Source organism: Neoarius graeffei, chromosome 22 (genome assembly GCF_027579695.1).
Source record: "Neoarius graeffei isolate fNeoGra1 chromosome 22, fNeoGra1.pri, whole genome shotgun sequence".
Classification (NCBI taxonomy): Eukaryota; Metazoa; Chordata; class Actinopteri; order Siluriformes; family Ariidae; genus Neoarius; species Neoarius graeffei.
Window position 1 is genome coordinate 15268213 of NC_083590.1, and position 23937 is coordinate 15292149.

General features: G+C 43.6%; 1 protein-coding gene across 1 annotated transcript in view; it reads left to right on the plus strand.

Moving 5' to 3' along the window:
• The window catches only part of LOC132870287 (NACHT, LRR and PYD domains-containing protein 12-like), a 361706-nt gene that overhangs the window by 282783 nt on the left and 54986 nt on the right, over positions 1–23937 (plus strand). Inside the window, exons 9-10 of the mRNA XM_060903922.1 lie at positions 13673–13846; positions 16198–16371. Coding sequence (XP_060759905.1) covers positions 13673–13846; positions 16198–16371 — 348 coding nt within the window. The remainder of the gene's footprint in view (positions 1–13672; positions 13847–16197; positions 16372–23937) is intronic.

Here is a 23937-nt window from a genome sequence, read left to right on the forward strand (position 1 = left end):
TGTTTTGCATGTCCATCATTTGTGTAACAGGGTTTCATCCCTGAGGTCTGTGTTCAGGTTGAGGTCCTGTGCATCTGTGACATGAAAGGTTTTCTCATCAGTTTTTCGCAGATACTTTGTTTCTTCTGTACAGTCTCCCATCAGGTGTACAAACCACAAAAGATTACGGTTGGTCATGTTTGTGCAAGACTGCTGCTGGCTGCCAGGTCCCTCCTTTTTGCACCCTGACATTTTCTCCTGCCTGCAGGTCAGACAGTGTCTTCGTTTGTCTGTCAAAATATAGTTTTTGTTTCTCCTGCTTTTCTTTCAGCTGACTGTGTACTCGGACAGCACCCTCTGGAGTAAGGAGTGAGGCTGAAGTTGGCAGTTTTGCTTTTAGCCGCTGTCCCATTAGTAGCTGGGCTGGTGATAATCCTACTCCTTCCAGCAGTGTGTTGCGATACTCCAGTAGTGAAATGTAGGAGTCACTATTAACTTCTGATTTATTCAGCAGATTTTTAATCGTCTGTACTGTCCTTTCTGCTTGACCATTTGACTGAGCATGACCAGGACTGGATGTGTTGTGCTTGAATTCCCAATTTTCTGCCAAGTCTTTGAACTCAACACTGGCATACTGAGGACCATTATCAGAGATGACAACATCAAGAATGCCATGCCTTGCAAACATTGATTTCAGTGTGACTATGACACTACTACTGGTGGTGTCTCTCAACTTTACTATTTCAGGGAACTTGGAGAAATAATCAACACAAAGCAGAAACTCCGATCCTCTGAAGTGAAAGAGATCAGTCCCTACTTTCTCCCATGGTCTGTCTGATACAGGGTGTGAGAGTAGCGGCTCTCTTGGGTTGCTGTTGTCATTACAAGTGGGACACTGTGACACCATCTCTTCAATGTGTGTAGACATGTGTGGTCAATACAAAACATATCTGGCTCTTTCTTTGCACTTAACAATCCCTAAGTGTGATTCATGGATTTTCTCATCTCATTATCTCTAGCCGCTTTATCCTGTTCTACAGGGTCGCAGGCAAGCTGGAGCCTATCCCAGCTGACTACGGGCAAAAGGCAGGGTACACCCTGGACAAGTCGCCAGGTCATCACAGGGCTGACACATAGACACAGACAACCATTCACACTCACATTCACACCTACAGTCAATTTAGAGTCACCAGTTAACCTAACCTGCATATCTTTGGACAGTGGGGGAAACCAGAGCACCCAGAGGCAACCCACGCGGACACGGGGAGAACATGCAAACTCCGCACAGAAAGGCCCTTGCTGGCCATGGGGCTCAAACCCGGACCTTCTTGCTGTGAGACGACAGCGCTAACCACTACACCACCGTGCCGCCCCATTCATGTATTTTGTTAAGCATATCTTGTCTCAGCTGATGTGGAACAATGAGCTTTGCTGCTTTGAACATCAGCCCAGATGTGTGTGTGATTTCATCTCTAAATGTCCAGTAGGGCTGAATTTCTTTTGGTACTGCACTTTTTTTCATTCGGCCAACCTCTTAATGTAATGTCTTTCAGTAACTGCATTTCGGGGTCGTCCGCTGTTGCTGCCCTGAACTTGTGCAGTTTTTCCTCTGACACAGGTAGATGATGTGTGATCATGTTTACCTTTAATTCTTTCTCCATCAGTTCTTCATTCTTCTCGTTGAGGAATGCTCGACTCAATACATCTGCAATGTGCAGTTCCTTGCCTGGTCAATAGGTGACTTTAAGGCTGTATCTTTGCAGCCTAAGCAGCATTCTGAAGTCTCATGGGAGCTTGGTGCAAGGTTTTTTTGAAAATACTCTTCAGTGGCTTGTGGTCACTCTCAACCTGAATGTTTTTTTTTTCCCTACACATACTGATGGAATTTGTCACATCCATAGACAATGGTGAGTAGCTTTTTTTCAATTTGCGCATACCTGCGCTGACAGTCAGTGAGAGCCCTCGACTGGTAAGCTACCAGTTGTCCATCCTGCAATATGACTGCACCGATGCCTTCTGAGCTGGCATCTACTGACAGTGTCAGTGGTTTGTTAACATCCTAAAACTTCAGGGTTGGAGCATTGGTGACCAGCTGTTTAAGATGCTCAAAACTCCTCTTTTTTGTTTCTTCCCAATATTACTCCGTGTCACCTTCAAGCAGCTTTCTTAAAGGTGCACTGATGTCTGACAGGTATGGAATGAACTTTGCGAGGTATTGAATCATCCCCATGAACCTCAGCAGTTCCTGTTACTGCTCTTACTTTTTCCTCATCCGGTCTCAGTCCACTGGCGCTGAGTGTGTCCCCAATGTATTTAATTTCTTTTGTCCTGATAAAGCACTTGTTTTTGTTCAGTTTCAGGTTTTCTTTTGCTCTCTCCAGCAACAACTTCAATCTGTGGTTGTGCTCTGCCACAGAGTCTCCCCAGACAAGTAAGTCATCAATGATGTTCACAACTCCATCTAGCCCTTCAATCATCTGCACAATAGCCCTCTGAAACACCTCTGGCACCAATGAGATCCCAAACAGTAAACGTAAGAATCTGTATCTTCCAGTGGGGGTATTAAATGTGCAGAGCTTTCAGCTTTCATCATCAAGTTTTATCTGCCAAAAACCCTGATTGGCATCTAGTACTGAGAAGTACTTAGCGTTTGGCATATGGGAAACAACCTCCTCTACTGTGTGTAATGGGTAATGCTCCTGTTTAATTGCTTGGTTTAAGTCTTTTGGGTCCATGCAGATATGAATTTTCTTGGGTGTGACCACTGTTACCACACTGTTAACCCACTCTGTTGGCTCCATCTGCCTGGCTATTACTCCCAATTTCTCCATGCGCTGTAGTTCCTCAATTACTCTGTCTCTGAGTGCTACAAGAATCCTTCTGGGAGCGTGCACGACAGATGTAACAGTGTGGTCAATCTGTATATGATGCTGACCAGGTAAGCAACCTTGTCCGGTGAAAAGATCCTCATAGTTTTTAAGGATGTCATTTGCCTTTCCAACCTCATGCATCCTCTTCACTAAGCCTAGTTTCACACATGTGGCTCCTCCCAGTATAGCCGGAACATCATCTTGTGTGATTTTCAAACTCAATATTGTGCTTTTGGCCTTTGTATTGACATGTTAATGCTCTTTTTCCCAGTGGTACTATCTTCTGGCCAAAGAAGGCAACAAGTTTACTTTTACTAACACTGAGTTTTCCTCTGACATTCAGCGCATTTGTTTTAACTGACATTGCATTGCAGTCTGCACCTGTGTCCAGTTTAAAAGTCACAACTGTTTATTTCTGTCTGTTTAAACTGTCTTGTTTATTTTCAGTCCATTTTTCTTCCTTGGTTTCTGTTTGTGCCGACTCCATCACTCTTACGTGTTTCTCATGCTCCTTTCTGACTGTGCCAATAAACATGTCATTTCCTTCCTCACCTTGCTCTATTGCATGCGCATTCTTTCTCTGTTGGTGCTGCCAACTCTGATCTGCACATCTTAGCGAAGTGATTTTCTTGTTGCATGTTTTATATGTTTGGCCAATAGCTGGACATTTTTTAGTTCCATGCTTGAAACCACATCTGCTGCAACTTGATTCATTTTGTTCTGTGTTAGCTTTCACTTTCTTTTTTCTGACAGTCCGTACTCTGTTAATTTCTACTTCTGTCAGTGCTTTGACTTGGCTGGTTGTTCTTTCACTTGCACGACAGATATCAGTGGCTTTTTCTAGGGTCAGATCTGTTTCCCTTAACAGTCTCCCTCTCACTTGGTCGTCAGTAATACTACAAACAATTCTGTCATGTACCAGGGAGTCGTGCAACAGTCCAAATTCACAGTCCTTGGCCTTATTTTTTAAATCCGTTACATACGAATCAATGGACTCTGACTGCTTCTGGGCTCGTGTGAAGAACATGTGCTGTATGTAAGGTAAGTTTTTCCTTGGCTCACAACAGTCCTGAAACAACTTCTTCAGCATGTCTATTTTGTCTTTCTCGACATCCGCGAAGACAAACATATTACATATTTTAATCGCCTCCTCTCCCACAATGTGAAGAAACATTGCACACTGCACCTTCTCGGATTTCTCTGCGATGCCACTGGCAGTACGGAAGAGCTCAAAACGCTGACTCCAGTTCCTCCAATTTTCGGCAAGATTGCCTTGCAAACGCAAACTCGTTGGTGGTTGAAACTGCGCCATACCGTCACTCTTCTTCCACCTTTACTTCTGACACCATGTTCTATTGATGAGGCTTGACAACTGACTTCATTTATAAACATAACTTTACTGTTCGTCTACTCAACTCACAGCCATAACACAGAGTAGCATTCAAAACCCGCTTCTTGTTTCCATAACACATCACACACCTACAGGTACCTCTAAGGCTCACAAGCCTATTACATTACACCTGCCTTTTTTCTCTCTTATGTGCCTCGCTCTGCCACTCTCCAAATGCTTTCCAGTTCACTAAAATGCCTCATTCTTCTTTTTAAAATTTGTTTAATTCATCCTTCTCTTTCTTGTCTAAAGCCTTTTTTTAAGCTTTCCAACTGCCTCATACTAAAATTTCCCTTTTCAGGAAACCCGCATTCTTTTACTCATATATCAAACTGTGCTAGAGAGCCTTCCCCATAGTTAACTCTCATGAAAGTTATGTTAGGACTATCATATGAACAACCGGTGCCTTATTTTGTACCATGTTGTGTCTTCGGTGCCTTTGTTATGGCACAAACTCATTTTACTGAACTCTTTGTTACAGAGGGAAACTCTTATTATAACTGTATGCATAGAATAATGAAATAAAACTTACATTCATGGTATATAAAACTTGCACCACCACACTGCGTTAAAAATAGAAATACACACACACATGAGATATCTCTCTCTCTCTCTCTCTCTCTCTCTCACACACACACACACACACACACACACGAGATATCTCTATCACGCACGCGCGCGCGCACACAGGACCTTGCAATTGTGTGTGAGAAGAAAGCGAGAGAGCACACCGGTGTATATAGGATGAGCCTGGTGTTCTTAGTATCTATGTAGGAACAATTTAATGTGACATGGGCGATTGTTCAATGACTGAGAGTCAATGGTGGATCCGTCTTTTGCTGGCAACTACCCATCACAAGTAATGCCATTCAACCAAACCACCTCTTAACCAACTTGCTTTCATTAGTTTAACAAACTTGCCGTAGTTCCATAAGATATACCCATCAGTATAAATCCCTAGTTTTTCTCAAGAACTAAGGGAAACTTTTAATCCTTGGCCATCGTGGAGGTCAAAGTTCCCAGAACTTTTATCTTAGAAACCCAGTTTCTAGATCATTGACTCCTCACTGATGCATCTTTGCCATGACGCAGACATTAAACTTCACTGATCAGTAATTTCAGTACTCTTTTAATTTTGTAAACTTTAAGGTCAAACAGAATTAGTGGTTCCTACCTATTTAATGGTGGACTGCAGCTTTTCCTGCCCCTGGGCAGCAAAGAGCATACCGCCTCCTGTCTGAAGAATACAAGGTTTGAGAATGGGTGTTTGTTTCTCCATGAGCGTCTTCCAGTCCACTTGCTGCCCAGAAGACCGCAGAAGTCGTGCAGCCCACCCAGGGACGCCAAGATCTGTCATGGAAAAATGACAAACATCAACACCAGTCTTGTCCTTTTGTAAGAGAAAGAAGGTTTATTGCAGAAATGGACACATGATGAGGGTTCGGCACACCCCTCACACCGTCCCTTTGTTCTCAAATCTATATATACTCTTTACTAAATAAAAAGGAGACATTACATCTTTTGCATTACATCATTGCAATTGCATGCCCTGATCACGCGCCGGGAGCATGATCAGCTCCAGAGTCGATTGGATCGTCTCCAATTGCTGTCTTGTACACACATCTGCTATGTACGTCTGCTATGCACGTAAGGAACATAAGATAAATGTTTTGGTGCAAAATGTTCTGTCATTTGTCCTCAGAGAAGAGGAAAATTACAAAACAGTATGACACTAAAATTTACTCTACAGGTTCTTGTGCTGAAATGCAGTGTTTTTCCTTTCTCCAAACATACCGCTTGTCACCCAGACCAAAAAGTTTACTCTACACTTCTCAACTCCAGAGTAATGTTTAGGGAATGTGTGAGCTCTATTTTGTTCAGGTATGATAGAATAGAGCCATTCAGCCGGGCATGGTAAGGTTGAAGTGTACACAACAAATTTTATTGAGTTAAATCAACTCTGAGAGTCAATTTTAACACTATATCTGTCATGATCTGCACCGGACTTCCACTCTGGAGATTTATCATCTCCCAGCTCAGCGCAATCCGGATCCGGGACGGGACTTCCATCTTGCCGGTATTCACTTCCTGGTCTGCTCTGCTGTGTATAAATAGGCCGTTCTCAGAAAGGGGACTTTGCCAGAATGTCTTGTCTGTTTCTCACATTGTCTCTGTGCCATTTTGTTTCCTGGATTTTTGTTCTCTGTTTTTGCCTATTCTTTGCCACAGTTTTTACACTCTCGTCTTGCCATTTTTTTAATGTTTTTGTGCTACATTTTTTCTTTACAGGTTTTTTTTGTCTGGACTATTTTTGCTATTTTTGTTCGTTTATTCTCTTGGACTTTAAATCTTTTTTTGTTCATTGGATTTTCTGGTTTGTGTTCTGCTTTTGGATCCTACCCACCACATCTTGTCACCCATAACCGTACGTTCTGGCCAACATGGATCCAGTGGAACTGAACCATCTGAGAACGGCTATGCAGCAGCAAGGAGCCCTCCTTGGGACCCACCAACAGGAACTCAGGCAGATCACCCAGAACCTGGCCACCCTTTCCGACTCACTCAACCTCCTAGCCACGCAACTCCAGCACTCCCAAGCCGTGCCTACCCCTGCCCAGCCGTCTCTTTCTTCACCTCCTGCCACCACTGTTCTCCATGAGCCAAGATTCCCTTCGCCTCAGCCCTACAGTGGAGAACTAGGTACCTGCAGATCTTTTTTTTTTGTCACAGTGCTCGCTGATCTTGGAGCGCCAACCTGGATTTCCCCACAGAACACTCCCGGGTAGCCTATACCATCACGCTCCTCACCGGCAAGGCCAGGGAATGGGGGATGGCGGTCTGGGACGCCGACGTGCTCTGTTGTTTCAGCTTCAAGGAATTCTCTGAGGAAATGAGGCGAACATTCAACTGTTCTCTGTCCAGCCGGGAGGCGGCAAGAGAGCTCATGGAGCTGCAGCAGGGGTCCCGATCTACCTCGGATTATGCCATCGAGTTCCGGACGTTGGCAGCGTCATGCGGTTGGAACGAGAGTGCCCTGGTCGATGCGTTCCTACATGGCTTATCCGATGCCATCAAGGATGAACTCGTCTTGCGGGAACTGCTGTTGGACCTCTCCAGCCTGATGGACCATGCCAATTGTATTGACGTGCGGGTTCAACAACGGAGGAGAGAGAGGAGCGGCCTCAACTTCAACTCCTCTCCACCACCTGCCTCGTCCATCGAACCCATGTAGGTAGATCGGGTACGGGTGTCAGCGGAGGAACGACTGCGCCAATGGAGCATGGGGGCTTGCTTCTACTGCGGTCAGCAAGGACACATCTGCTGAGCCTGCCCACTAAAAAGGATGAGCCCACCAGTTAATCAAGGGGCCCTGGTGGGCAATGCTCGGAACCAGTCCCCTGTCAACCGACCGTTGCTCCCGGTTATCATTCTCAACCGGCATCACCATCTTCATGCACTCGATGACTCGGGCAGACAGGAACCTGATCTGCTCCGCCACCGCCAAGGATCTTGGAATCCCGTTACTCGCCCTCGAGGTCCCTCTCACTGTCCTGACACTCAATGACACTGGCTTGACCACCACCACTCACCTCACCACCCTGCTCACCCTAAGGATTTCAGGTAATCACTCAAACTATACAACTTCACGTCATGTACAACCCTCACATTCCTGTTATTCTTGGATTACCCTGGTTGATGCAGCACAACCCCCACTTAAACTGGACTGACCACACCATCTTAGGCTGGAGTCCTTCCTGCCTGGCCTTCTGCCTGAACTCTGCTCTGCCTCCCACCAAACCACCTCCGCCCTCAGCCAGCGAGTTTCCCAACCTTTCTCATGTGCCTCCAGAGTATCTGGACCTCAAGCCTGTCTTCAGTAAGACCCGAGCAGTGTCCCTTCCCCCTCATAGGCCTTATGACTGTGGTATCAACCTCCTGCCAGGGACTGCGCCACCCAAGGGACGTCTCTACTCTCTTTCCCCCGCCGAGAGACAGGTCATGGAGAAATGCATCACTGAGTCTCTGGCAACTGGGATTATCCGCCCTTCCTCCTCCCCGGCAGGGACGGGATTCTTCTTTGTTGAGAAGAAAGACAAGTCACTCTGCTCCTGCATTGACTATCAAGGTCTTAATGCCATCACAATCAAGAACCGCTACCCACTACCGCTTATGGCTACAGCCTTCGAACTACTCCAGGGAGCCAAGGTGTTCACTAAACTGGACTTGCGCAATGCCTATCACCTAGTTAGGATCAGGGAAGGGGACGAGTGGAAGATGGCCTTCAACACCACCACAGGCCACTATGAGTACTTCGTAGTCCCTTTTGGCCTGACTAATGCACCTGGAGTATTCCAGGCATTGGTTAATGATGTCTTGAGAGACTTTAACACCTTTGTCTTTGTTTACCTGGATGATAACTTGATTTTCTCTCATTCCCTGGAGGAACATTGGGGTCACGTCCGGCAGGTTCTTCAATGCCTGCTGGAGAATAAGTTGTTCGTTAAGGCAGAGAAGAGCGAGTTCCACCAAAGCTCTGTCTTGTTCCTGGGGTTCATCATTTCACCAGCCAAGATCCAGATGGACCCCCTGAAGCTGGAGGCAGTCGCTGACTGGCCCACCCCATCTTCGAGACAAGAGCTCCAGCGCTTCCTGGGGTTTGCCAACTTTTACAGGCATTTCATCTGCAACTTCAGCACGGTGGCCAGACCTCTCTCAGCCCTGGCCTCAACTAAGACCAGGTTCAAGTGGGGGGAGGAAGCAGAGAAAGCCTTTTCCAGTCTCAAGCACAGGTTGACCACAGCACCCATTCTCACCATACCCGATTCTACCAAGCAGTTTATTGTTGAGGTCGACGCCTCCAAGTCAGGGGTCAGAGCCATCCTATCCCAGAGGGCCAACGACAACAAGGTCCACCCATGCTCCTTCTCCTGCCGGCTATCCCCAGCTGAACAAAACTACGACATCGGCGACTGAGAACTACTGGCCGTGAAACTAGCCTTGGAGGAGTGGAGGCACTAGCTTGAGGGGTCTGACCTCCCGTTCCTAGTCTGGACCAACCATAAAAACCTGGAGTATCACAAGTCTGCCAAACGTCTCAACTCCCGTCAAGCCCGTTGGTCTCTTCTTCTCCCGATTCAACTTCATGCTCTCCTACTGCCCAGGCTCCAAGAACAGCAAACCCAAAACCCTGTCCAGGATGTTCTCCTCCCACCAAGAGGAGTCCAAGACACCCTAGACTACCCTTCCTCCATGCTGCCTGATGGGAGCCTCTATTCTAGAGGTTGAGATGCTTGTGCAGAAGGCCCTGGAGCAGGACCCCGGTGAAGGTAACTCCAACAATATTCCTCGTAACCATCTGTTTGTCCCCTGTCATGTGTGAACTCAGGTGCTGCAGTGGGGTCACGGTTCCAAGTTGGCCGGTCATCCGGGAGCCACCCGAACCCTGGCTCTCATCCAGCAGCACTTTTGGTGGCCATCCATCAAGGAGGACATCCAGGAGATGCTCCCGGAAAAAGACACCCAATCAACCCCCTGCCGGCCTACTAAGACTCCTTCCTACTCCGCATCGACCTTGGTCTCACATTGCCCTGGACTTCATCACAGGACTCCCCAATTCAGGTGGCAATACATGCATCCTCACTGTCATTGACCGTTTTTCTAAGACCGTCCATTTCATTCCTCTGCCCAAGCTCCCCTCATCCAAAGAGACCTCAGAACTACTCATCCACCACGTTTTCCATCTACATGGTCTGCCTACCGACATGGTCTGCCTGCCTCTCTCTTCCCCCCCCCCAATCTGTCCCTCTGAGTTACATGTTGGTTCTGGGATTGAGATGCTGGCCTCTTCTGCCCCTCGGACATGCTTGATCCATCCAGGTGCGCTGTGTCTGGTCGGAGTTTTATTGCACCGCTCCTGTGAAGGATGGCCCCATGAGGACAGTTGAGGGTTATACCTGGAGGATGCTCTGGACTCTTACAGTAATGCTTTTATGGCTGAGGACTACAGTTGTCTTGCTAACTTTACGACTGTAGTTATCATGAACAGTTTTGCACTCAAGTTTCCATCAATGAAGAGTTATAACATCAACGAAACTGACTTCATGTTAAAACTGTTAATATTATAGTCAGGCTGTCTGTTGTTGCCCAAATGAGGATGGGTTCCCTTTTGAGTCTGGTTCCTCTCGAGGTTTCTTCATGTCGTCTGAGGGAGTTTTTCCTTGCCACCGTCGCCACAGGCTTGCTCATTGGGGATAGATTAGGGATAAAATTAGCTCATGTTTTAAGTCGTTCAAATTCTGTAAAGCTGCTTTGTGACAATGTTTATTGTTAAAAGCGCTATACAAATAAATTTGACTTGACATAGTTTCTGACCGGGGTCCTCAGTTCACTGCACAGTTCTGGAGAGCCTTCTGCAAACTCATCGGGGCCACCTGTAGTCTCTCCTCAGGCTTTCACCCACAGACCAACAGCCAGGCAGAATGGGCCAACCAGGCTTTGGAGGTTGCACTCAGGTGCATGGCATCCAGGGATGCCAGTTCTTGGAGCAAGTACCTTCCTTGGATCGAATACACACAACACTCTCCCTTCCTCTGCCACAGGTCTCTCTCAGTTCCAGTGCTCCCTAGGGTACCTACCACCACTGTTCCCCAGCCAGGAGGAGGAGGTTGCCATACCATCAGCCCAGGCCTTTATACACCGCTGCAGAAGGACGTGGGCATTGGCCTGGAGAAGACTCATTCGCTCCGCACTCGCATCCAAGAAGCAGGCCAACAAACGTCGCTTCAAGGCACCCACCTACCGAGTGGGCCAATGAGCCACTTAGGGCCATCTCTCGCAAGCTGGCACCCAGGTTCCTTGGACCCTTCCTCATCAAGAAGGTAATCAACCCATGTTCTGATAGACTGGCATTACCACTCACCATGCGACGTGTTCACCCTACCTTTCATGTATCACAGTTTAAACCTCTGGTTTCCAGTCCTTTGCTCCCACCTTCCAAACCCCTTCCTCCTCCCAGGCTCATCGATGGCGGCAAGACCTACACAGTCAAGAAACTGCTGAAGGTGTGGCGGTGAGGCAGAGGTCTTCAGTACCTGGTGGACTAGGAGGGTTACTGTCCCGAGGAGAGAAGTTGGGTCCCTGCCAGGTTCATACTGGACCCAACACTTATCACTTTTTTTCATGTTTTTGTGCTGTTTTTTGTTTACAGTTTTTTTTTTTTTGTTATTTTTGTTCATTTATTCTCTTGGACTTTAATTAAATCTTTTTTTGTTCGTTGGATTTTCTGGTTTCTGTTCTGCTTTTGGATCCTGCTCACCACATCTTGTCACCAATAACAGTACCGGTGTTTATTTTGTCCCAATCTCTGCAGTGTTAATTTAACACTTCCTATAGTTAAATAAATTTTTTACAGTGTCATTTCAGCTCTATATTTTAACACTTTTACTTAACACTGGGAAATTAACTCAGAGAATTTTGCTGTAGTAAGTTAATAAACTATGAGTACTGTGGAAGTCCCAGAGTTCATGTGAACGTGCGTTTTTGCCTTCCTCTCTTCTTCTCCACAATCCAAACTGCTTCAACCCACGATTGGTCACTCAAGCAATGCATGACCGCCTGCCTCTACATGCGTCAAACTGCGATTTGCACTGATTGGAAGCGAATCACAGCTGAAATGCGAACAGATCGTGATCCACTTGCGTCAACCTGCCTGTACTAAAGACCCTCTGCAACACTCTGCTGTTACTTATGTCGTCATAACACAAGACCAGTTTTGCATCTATCTGCAATTTTGTTATTGCAGGGAGACACAAGTAGTGAAAACTAGTTGCAGCCTGCCGTCTGACCTGGGCATAAGGGGAAGAACATGTCCAGTCTGTAAATCACTGGCACCAGGAACAAATAAGGAGCATCTGGGGACACACACAACATACTTGGTCAATGAGCTCATCATGAGTATCTCCATAAAACTCCTTCAGCACTGGGCTATGATCATTTCAGTCGCTCACTAATTAGAGAACAAATCAAATGTCTTATCTGTTCAGAGAAATAGAACTGCCTCAAACTCTGCCTGCTTCATCTAAACATGACTTTTGAAACTCTTTTCCTTTCTCCTCTTATAAATATTTGAGATCAGACTCTTATTTCCTGATTTGGTGATCAGATTTTATGTTGCGTGTTTATCCCACGTGTCAGTGATGACGTGTGCAGCAGAAAACTCAAATCCGAACAGTTCGAACTGTGAATTACTGTTACAGCATTTCAGTGTATTGTTGACTCGGAGTTTGTACTTTTGTCATTTATGAAAATGAAATGGTGCAGTGAAAGATATGAGGACCTGTTTGATCATTTGTGTGAGTTTATTATGTATTATTTTATTTCCTTCAGGATCAGTTGTGAGACAATTAAAGGGGGAAGCGCTGAAGCTCTGGTCTCAGTGCTCAACTCAGAAACCTCCAGTCTGAGAGAACTGCATCTGACTGTGAAGACACTGGATCTGACTTGGAATAAACTAGAAGACTCAGGAGTGAAGCGTCTCTGTGCTGTACTGGAGAATCCTCACTGTAAAGTGGAGACAGTGAGGTAAGATCATCTCTCTGAGAGTCACAATAACTCACGAAAGCAGCAGTTAATAGTTGTATACAGTGTTATTTATCAATTACATTTTTCTGTAAAAGTAAAACATGCAGAACAAATATATTAGTCATGAAGTGATCATTTCTCCTCAGAATCACTTTTACTTTAAAGAAATAATTCAGTGTCTTTTTACAATTAAATATGTGAGCATCAAAAATCCAGTCAAGCCAAGATAAATTCTACAAAACCTGACTTCACTTAAACTTTTAAATTATTTAACTTTTGCTGAATCATTTGCACCTCAGGGCGGCACGGTGGTGTAGTGGTTAGTGCTGTCGCCTCACAGCAAGAAGGTCCGGATTCGAGCCCTGTGGCCGGTGAGGGTCTTTCTGTGCGGAGTTTGCATGTTCTCCCCGTGTCCACGTGGGTTTCCTCCGGGTGCTCCGGTTTCCCCCACAGTCCAAAGACATGCAGTTTAGGTTAACTGGTGACTCTAAATTGACCGTAGGTGTGAATGTGAGTGTGAATGGTTGTCTGTGTCTGAGTTAGCCCTGTTATGACCTGGCGACTTGTCCAGGGTGTACCCCACCTTTCGCCTGTAGTCAGCTGGGATAGGCTCCAGCTTGCCTGCCACCCTGTAGAACAGGATAAAGCGGCTAGAGATAATGAGATGAGATGAGATTTGCACCTCGAGTAAACTTAATGTCAGTAACAGTGGTAATGTTTGAGTCATTATTAATACTACCTTGTGATTGGTGAAGAGAATAGAGACAGTCCAACATGAGAGACATCCTCTTCACAACCACTATTACACCAAGATGAAAATCTGTTGATGTAGCGTGTCATTGTGTCTCTGCAGGTTGTGTGGTTGTGGTGTCTCAGATGAAGGCTGTGCTGCTCTGAGTTCAGCTCTGAGATCAACCCCCTCACATCTGAGAGACATGAATCTGTCTAATAATAATCTGGGAGACTCAGGAGTGAAGCGTCTCTGTGCTGTACTGGAGAATCCTCACTGTAAACTGGAGACACTGTGGTAAGATCATCTCTCTGAGAGTCACATGACCTGCTCCTCAGTAAGACACATTCTCTAATAGTGAGACTGAAGCAAAGGTTTTAGGTTCATCATCAGTGTCCTGAGGAGGAAGATTGTTTCTTTTCACTGCACACTGATGATTTGTCACAGAGTCTTTGGGTCAGATGGACGTATGTGAGAAGCTGCAGCAGAATCTTTCAGTTTGTCTATCTGCTATGAACCGGGTTGCCAGATCTGTGTTGGAGAAGCAGCTCAGTGAACAAGCAGTATTAAACCCATGCAGTTTTCCTCCATAGTTCTTTCTCCAAGACCCTAAAATGGTCTTGAGTTATTACAAATTTTGTCTTGAGTGAAAAAGTTCAGCACATCTGGCCCCTCTATCTTCATGTCCTTCTTATGGACATTTTCTATTTACTGTAAATTTGACTCCCTAAATCTGGATAACCTGGTGAACCTGATATGGAAATAGTTTACCCTCCATCCTTTTTATACTGCAGGATTTTTTTTAACTGACAATAAATTATAATTTATTGCCAGTTAAAAAAAAAATCCTGCATTATAAAACGGATGGAGTGTAAAATATTTCCACATCAGGTTCACCAGGTTATCCAGATAACATGGTAACATGTTATCACCAGGTTATCCAGATAACATTCATGTCTTTTTGAAACCAGATTACTGACTGATAATTATCAGTCAGTAATCTGGTTTCGAAAAGACATGAATGTTATTCCTCCTCAGAATGAACGCTTTAAGTTGGACATTAGTATATCTTTGTTTGAATTCATTATGGTGCTTGTTTTTCTCCATGATTCAGACTTTTACTTCCCTGATTCTACAATAATATAAATCTATAGTGTTCTATCAATTCATGATATGGTCATGATACCTATGGTCATGAGCTTTGGGTAATGACCGAAAGAACAAGATCACGGATACAAGCGGCCGAAATGAGTTTCCTTCGCAGGGTGGCTGGGTGCTCCCTTAGAGATAGGGTGAGAAGCACAGTCACTCGGGAGGAGCTTGGAGTAGAGCCGCTGCTCCTCCACATCAAGAGGAATCAGCTGAGGTGGCTCGGGCATCTTTTTCGGATGCCTCCTGGACGCCTCCCTGTGGAGGTGTTCCAGGCATGACCCCCCGGGAGGAGGCCCTGGGGAAGACCCAGGACACGCTGGAGGAACTATGTCTCTCGGCTGGCCTGGGAACGCCTCGGTGTTCTTCCCGAGGAGCTGGCCGAGGTGTCTGGGGAAAGGGAAGTTTGGGCTTCCATGCTCAGACTGCTGCCTCCGCGACCCAGTCCTGGATAAAGCGGAAGAAGATGAGACGAGTTCTATCAATTCACTCTGTAGACTCTGGAGAAACAAGTTTATTGCCCCGTGTAGTGCACTATAAGTCAAGTAGAGAACCATCTGAGATTCAGTCTCTCTCTCTCTCTCTCTCTCTCTCTCTCTGATTAAAGTTCATGGTCTCTCTGCTGTTCTCTGTTCAGCTTCAGCTGCTGATGGTTTAATATCAAACACAACAGAAGAGAGAAACTGAATATAACACTCAGTATTATCATTATTAATTACACTGTTAATGAGAATAAACAGGTGATATTAAATCCTCATGACATTTTGAATAATAAAATTAATTTTACACTCATCTTTAAAGTCAGAATTAAACCAAGATGAAAATCTGTTGATGAAGTGTATGTCATTGTGTCTCTGCAGGTTGTGTGGTTGTGGTGTCTCAGATGAAGGCTGTGCTGCTCTGAGTTCAGCTCTGAGATCAAACCTCTCACACCTGAGATACCTGGATTTGTCCTATAATAAACTAGAAGACTCAGGAGTGAAGCATCTCTGTGCTGGACTGGAGAATCCTCTCTGTAAACTGGACAAACTGAGGTAAGATCATCTGTCTGAGAGTCACAATAACTCACTAAAGCAGCAGTTAATAGTTGCATACAGTGTTGTTTATCAATTAAAATTTTCTATAAAAGTAAAACATGCAGGACAAATATATTAGTCATGAAGTGACCATTTCTCCTCAGAGTCACTTTTACTTTAAAGAAATAATTAAAATGTCTTTCCAATTAAAAATGTGATCATTAAAAATCCAGTCAAGCAGAGATAAATTCTACAAAACCTGACTTCACTTAACCCTTTAAATTATTGACTTTTTCTGAATCATTTGCACCTCGAGTAACCTTAATGTCAGTAACAGTAGTAATGTTTGAGTCATTATTAATAATAGCTTGTGATTGGTGAAGAGAATAGAGACAGTCCAACATGAGAGACATCATCTTCACAACCACTATTACACCAAGATGAAAATCTGTTGATGACGTGTGTGTCATTGTGTCTCTGCAGGTTGCGTGATTGTGGTGTCTCAGATGAAGGCTGTGCTGCTCTGAGTTCAGCTCTGAGATTAAACCCCTCACACCTGAGAGAACTGGATTTGTCCTATAATAATCTGGGAGACTCAGGAGTGAAGCGTCTCTGTGCTGTACTGGAGAATCCTCACTGTAAACTGGAGACACTGGGGTAAGATCATCTCTCTGAGAGTCACATGACCTGCTCCTCAGTAAGACACATTCTCTAATAGTGAGACTGAAGCAGAGGTTTTAGGTTCATCATCAATGTCCTGAGGAGGAAGATTGTTTCTTTTCACTGCACACTGATGATTTGTCACAGAGTCGTTGGGTCAGATGGACGTATGTGAGAAGCTGCAGCACAAAACGGGACTTGATCCGACTGCAATGTGTCTGAAATCACTGTGAAATTTACTACAACATTGTAACTAATCACACAAACTGCACCTGAGACACAAACTAACTTCACTCTTCAAAAAATTGAAGCTTTAAACTCAGTTATTTGAATAAAATGATTCCTTGAAAGACAGGAAAAGCAAAACCATAAATTGCGTGTCGTCTGCAGAGCTGTTTGTGTGACTGTGACAGATTGCTCTCTATGTAGACATCAGTGCTGTGATATGATAAAGAGCAATACCACTGGCATCACAGCATGAAATACAGCATGAAACTTCACCTTTGGTTTTCTTTTTACCTTTAGCCTGAAGGTTTATTCATTATTCCATCTCTACAAGAATAGTCTTATTTGTGATGGCGGTCCATGAAACAATAAGAACAATAAATTATGCGACGCAGATTGTTAACTCACTGTTGACTTAAAATATAACATTTTGGTGTATAAACTTGTGTTTTTTGGCGTTCACTGATGATTTCTGGTGGCTTTATCGTGACGGAGTCTCTGGTTGGAATCACATACCTTCTTTCATAACAGCTGTCTTTGAAATGTGCTGAGCAGAGTGCAGTGTATTTGCTCAGAGGTTCGTGAAAGTCCAGGTGATAGCACTGCACAAATTTGACCCAGTTTCTTCTCGGAGTTGGATTGGATGGGATCTGATGCATCCTTATATCCAGGGTAAAGGTTGTGTTCATAAAACTAACATAATTTGGTGCTTCAGTGACACAATATCAACCTCCTGTTTGTTTGGTTTGACTGTCCACTGTAGTGGAATGTGATAAGTGATAGTAAGTTTGCAACCAGCATGACGTCACGGCGGTGTTGTATGATGTGTTTTGGGCATTAGTTCTGAACTGACAATTTTTTAGTAAACCCACTAAACTCCTTTGCCTCATAAAAACGTCAGTTTTCATTCCTGTCGTCTCAAACTTGGCAGCTGTTTGTTTCAACAATATGTTTATTGAAATATGTCGAAAAAAATTTGCTTCATGTGCAGTTTAAGTCTTCAAAAAAACACTTTTTAATGATTTCATGTTTTCCTTGTTTCCTTTTTAATATCAAGGTGTTGTTGGATTGTTGCCACGATGCATTTACAGAATCTAATGACTCGGAAACAACCTACTGAATGCAGTGACTCGCTTGTAGAACCTGTAGAATAAAAAGAGTGTAGAATATGATACAAAGCCTGTAGAAATGCTGATAGAAACACAGTTGAATCACCAAAAGGACAGCGTTGTTGTTTTTATTTTTTAACACCCCACCCTGCCAACTAATGTTTACATCCCTGACCATGCTTTCTCAGGTTGGACGGGAAATTTGTGTAACAGTGATGTTTCTTTGCGGTAAACAGAGCAAATATTTAAAACAATACAAATCTTTCTTCATTTCAAAATCTCAAACATGGACTTTAGATCTGGCCCTGGGTGCTCTGGTGAGGAACCATCATTTTTATCTGCTGTAGTCATCATTACCATCATCACCACCACCAAGTTCAAACTGAACTGTTCAAAAAATGCAGCAAGCACTTTGAACTTGAGTGTAGGAGGAGTTTACTGTGATTGGTTTTCTCCTGTCACGAACACAGCGTATGGCCTCGCATTTTAGAAAAGAAACAAAAATTAATTTGCTGATTTGATACATATATTTCAGAGTAACGAGTAACAGGAACCTTGAGAGGAATGTCCTGGAAACAAGAGTCCAATATCTGTCCTTCAAATGTAGTGGAATAAAAGTCATAATTTTCCAAAAAATTAACACTCGAGTAAAGTATAGTTCCGAAAAACTTCCTTAAATTCAGAACTCTAGTAAATGTACTTCGTTCTTGTCCACCCCTGTTTTGGGATGTTTTGAGTTTCAGGTGATCCAGAGTGTGTTAATACAAATAGATCAGTAGATAAATGAGGGGATAACAGTTGCATGTAGAATTGAATAATACTGAAGGGCAGCGATTAAACATGTGGAAACCAGTTGATGTCATTGAAGGAGAAAAATGTTTACGTGTCGAGTGATATCATTTTGTCCCAAGAAGTATCGAAGCTGTGAACTGAAGATGGAAGCAACAGCCAACTAACTAGACTTACAAACAACACATTTCCAAAAATCAATGCAAATAATCAAAGAAACTTTTACTTATAGTTTATTTACAATATTTACAAATTACACCTCTATTACAGGCTCCAGTGTCCAATAAACATGCAGATTTTTTTCTTCTGTGCAAAACCTTCACTGTGTTTAGCTTGAAAATCTTTTTCTTCACAATTCTCCAGACTAAATTTATGTAACAGCTGAAATGTAATGACGCAGACACTGGGCAGATAGAACCGTGTGGAGTTTGCAGTAGTACAGAATTATAATTAAAATCTTTACTGTTATTATGACCTGATAAAAGGTTTTATTCAAGTGGAAAAACAACAGACTTTCACAGAGAACTCATGAGAAACACCATTCTTATTTACTTTTATTACACCATCATATCAATTTATTACATGCTAATTATCCTTTTGTTCTTCCAATATCCGGACAGCTTTTATACATTTTAACTTTTTTGACCTTTACAGCTTTTGTTCTTTTCCCTGCTGTAGCTCTGTGATTTATTGATTTCAGGTCAGACAGGGAGAGACAACACACAGAGTGTAAGGGGAAGAACATGTCCAGTCTGTAAATCACTGGCACCAGGAACAAATAAGGAGCACCTGGGAACACGAACACACACACACACACACACACACACACACACACACAGAGTTAGCCAACAAGCTCATCATGATATAACCCTGTTGAAATTGGTGTATGAGAATATAAATAAGTAACATGTGTAGCCCTGTGGGAATTTGGGGTTATTGAATTCCTAAGTGATATTTTGTTTATTGACTTTTAAAATGTGAATGCTATGTTAAAACTGTGAAAACTGTGTACCGTACATGTGGAAAGAATTAAGTTTGTAAAGCACTTACCTGTTATGTTGGCCAATCAGAGTTGGGGTTGGAGGTCGAGAAGGAACAGGAAGTGGTGGTAGTGAGGAGACGAGCGAGCGGAAGAGAACGAGAGATGAGTAGGCAGTTATGCAGTGACACTGGTGAACTTTAGAGTTGGCAAAATGCTAATTTTATGTATGTAAGGGTAAATGTTTAGTGACAAACGGACAGTGAGTCGCGTATGGACATTCTGCTTGAGCATAGTAGTGTTGCATGTGATTTATCTGGAATACTTTGGCTAAAAGTTTCCCGCGAGGATACCGTGAGTGCTAGTCAACCCGACGTAGCTCGTTGGAGTTTCTACTTGGACTGTGCAAGCGAGTGGCCTGCCCTGCCCTGCTTCAGTGTTCAAACCAGTGGATTCCGATCCTCTGAGACACATTTGTTTGGCTGTGACGCCGCCGCCTGTTAACCCCAGCACCGCCAGCGCTGCGAGGCTACCGAGAGGCTGACAGCGACATCAGCAGCGAGTTTTATTTCATGTGCCATGGCGTGAAGTGGCCATGTTATTTTAGGTCTCTCCGCTCCCAAGCCACGCTACAGGCCTGCATCTCTCTCTGACTGACACCTTGCCCTTTTGGTTGGGTACCCTTTTCGTTTTTGTTTATTTGGTAATGTATCAGTTTAGGTTTATAAACTGCCAGCTTTAGGATAAGGTTTAGCCAAGGGGTTCTATTTTTGCTATCGCTACTGAAGTGAAACATTTTTTTGGTGTTGAATTGCAATTGAAAGTGAACTGAACTATTTTGAAAGAAATGAACTGAAAAGAAAAAAGGATATTTTGTGTTTTGCGGCATATTGCTTGAAAGTATATATGTAAATTTAATTTTAAGTAAATAGTTAAATACAGTACAATAAACTTTATTTAAATTCGAATTTAAAAGAGCAAATACATGCTAATATCTCTGAATATAATAAAAATATACACATAAATATAGTAAATAATAAAATTAATAATAGATAAATCATAAAAAAACATAGTACAACTATTAATAAAATTAAATAAATGAAATATTAATATATTTAAAAATTACAGAAATGAGCAGCACTATGCAGTAAAATTTAATTCCTTAAATGCAGATTTAAAGTCATTTAAAGATAATTTGTGACAAGAATCAGACAGAGAATTCCAAAGCTTAGGTCCGAAATACCTTAAGGAATGTAAACCATATTTGGTGGTGCAAACAGAAGGTATTTTTAGAGCTAGCTCTCCACGTAAATTATATGATGTTTGTCTATTATTAAAAAGTTTACTTATATAGGGAGGAGATAAAGAATAGGTAAACTTTTGTTTTGGTGCATATGTGCATATTTTATTTGGGGAATTCATGCAGTAGTAACATTGAATGCTACATTTAAAGGGGTAAAGGATAAAAGTGTTAATTAAAAAGAGAGTAGTTCTACACACCTTAGGTTGACACTAAGTTGATAAGTGAAACCTCAAGCTATATATATTTTAAAGAACACAGGTTAGCCACCTCTCACATTAGACAGTACACGCTAGAGAGGCGCTACACAAATGGAGGCACTGCTGGGATTATAGTGTGGGTTTTTTTGTCGAGTATGTTAGGACTGGGACTGTTTTGGCCTCTAGAGGCCGCTGTTATTTCCTTTTCATGTCATGTTTGTTTTGGCCTCTAGAGGCCGCCACTGTTTCTGTGTTTTATGTTTGTTGTTTTCCATGTGTCTTGTGCCCCGCCTAGTCCTCATTAGTGTCACCTGTGTCCTATTTTAGTTTGTGTATTTATACCCCTGAGTTCAGTCCTCTTGTCACGGAGCCTTTGTGCTGTTATGTTTAGCTGTAGTTACCTCTGTTCCTATTTCCTCGCCTATGTCCTTGTGTTCTTTGTATTTTTGCTTTCTTTTGGACTTTGTGGATTTTGTTTTTGACTTTTTGGATCTTCTGAGCGTTTGGATTTTTACCCCTTCTTTTCTGGTTATTGGCTTTTGTATTTACTTTGAAGTTTTGGATTTTTAATTTTTTTCCTTATATCTTCTGAGCGTTTTGAATTATACTTTTTGGATTTTTTGCGTGTAAATATTGTAAATAAACCTTTTGATACTTTTTCTACTTCCACCTCATGCCTCTGCATTTGAGTCATCCCCCTGGTGGCCTAGTGGGGGTTTGCTGGATTATCACACCAGCAAACCAGGTTTGAATCCCAGCAAAACCCTAACAGAGTATTTTGTTTCTGAAACTTAGCATTTTGAAGACACGCAGTGCTAGTTAATAAGCTAACCCATTTTAGTACTAAAAATTTTTATTCTGAAGTTTTAAATAGTGCTAACTGATTAGCTAATATGGAACATCTAAAAGAGCTAGTATCAGAGTTAAAGGGATGGTGCCATGGGGAGGCTTTAGATGAGGCTCATACAGTCATGGTGCTCATTCAAGATGATGTAGATACAAGTGCAATAGAAACAATGCAAACAGTGAAGTGCTTGGGACGTGTGTGGGTCGAAGGCTGAATTTTCAATGTGAGACGAAACCGATACTTTGTCTTGTGTGAATGTAAGGAAGGTGTACAAGGTGAAAGGGTTCCCTTTGAAGTGTTTCCTATTCACGGTGAAGGGCCGTGGTTTGTCGTAATAGCAGATGAAACTACACGAGCCAATGCACAATTTCATATGTCCAGCCCGCGGCAAGCTGAAGGTGAGCGCGCACAAAACCTCTGTTCATTGTTCTCTGCTGAAGAGGCTACTAAGTCAACAGAGGCCATTCTGCGGGCTGTGAGTGATTTACTTGACAAGACGTCAAAGCCCTCCAGTGAGTATGGAAGTTATCGCCGCCTACGTATGTTCTCTGGGTTGTTGCCCACTCCAGCTGGAGAAGAGCAGTTTGACCACTGGTTGGGTCAAGCACGGCTCATGGTGGAAGAGTGTGACTGCTCTCGCAAAGAGAAGAGGCGGAGGCTGATGGAAAGTCTTCGAGGCCCGGCGCTTGACATTATAAAAGCAGCACGAGACAGTGATTCTGATGTGAGCCCTGAAGACTGCTTAGAGGCACTTGAGCATGCTTTTGGGACAGCAGAGTCAGGAGAAGAGTTGTATTTTGCATTTCACTTACTGCAGCAACAACCAGGTGAGAAGCTGTCTGACTACCTCAGATGTCTAGAACAGTCATTGAACAGGGTTGTGCAGAGAGATGGTCTCCCCCATGGTTGTGCAGATAAAGCAAGACTCGAACAGTTGTTGCGTGGTGCCATAGCATCTGATCTGATGTTAGTAAACCTTCGTTTGCGAGAGAGGAGAGCAAAGCCCCCGACCTTTCTCCAGTTGTTAAGAGATACGCACAGAGGAGGACTATGAGGCCTCATGGAAAAAGATTACCCCGGTTATACAAAATGCAAATGTAAAGCAGAATGTTGAGGTCAAACAAACCGAAATTCAGAACTTGAAGTCTGAGATCAGAGAGCTTAAGGCCTTAGTTGCTGCTGTTGTGTCTAAGCCATCTCAAGACATGTCAGCTAGCATTGAGAAGACTCCCACAAATGTAGTGTACAGTGAGTGTAGTTCAGATAGTGAGATAGCAGCTTTGAAAAAACAAAAACGCTTGCAACAGAAAGTCACAAAGAAAGTTGCTGAACCTCAAGTGGTGGTTTCAGCTGTGAACACCTCAAGACCAGTAACCAGCTTCCCACAAAGATCGTCCAAAGTGTCAGAGGAACATTTCTGTTATCGATGTGGTGAGAATGGGCATTTTGCAGGGAAGTGCCAAAGCCCAGAAAACCAGGCTAAAGTTATCAAGAGACTTATTCAGACCCTGAAGCTGTCAAAGAACCACCAGCTGTCAAGTGATGCCACAGCAAGTCCAGTTAATTGTGCAGTTAAGAAAAGTACTGCTGACTTGTCGGAGAGGGTGTGTATTCCTGATGAGTTGATAGGACCCCCTAGCCTGGTGCCGCTGAAGGTTAATGGATAGCCCTGCACTGCTTTATTAGATAGTGGCTCTCAGGTGACGATCATTTTTGAGCACTGGTACCAGAAATACTTGTCTGATATCCCTATTCAGCCCGTATCTAGTCTTTCCCTGTGGGGTTTAAGTGAGTCTGGAGCTAGCTACCCTTACCGGGGCTATGTGGTAGTTGATGTGGAGTATCCAGCTGAGGTGTTAGGAACCGCTCAGACTGTAACTGTTCTAGCTCTCATATGTCCTAACCCCAGGACTGAAGATAAGACGTCTGTCATTGTGGGCACCAATGCGAGCCATGTTAGACGTTTGGTTAGTCAATGCAAAGACCATGGCGTTGATGTCGCCCAAACACTAGGCCTTCGTGTTTGTGTCAAGGAAGATCAACCTGCACTCTGGGGTGTTGCTGTCCCGGTCCATGATGATGAGGCTGGCCATGTCAGATGGATGGGTCCTGGC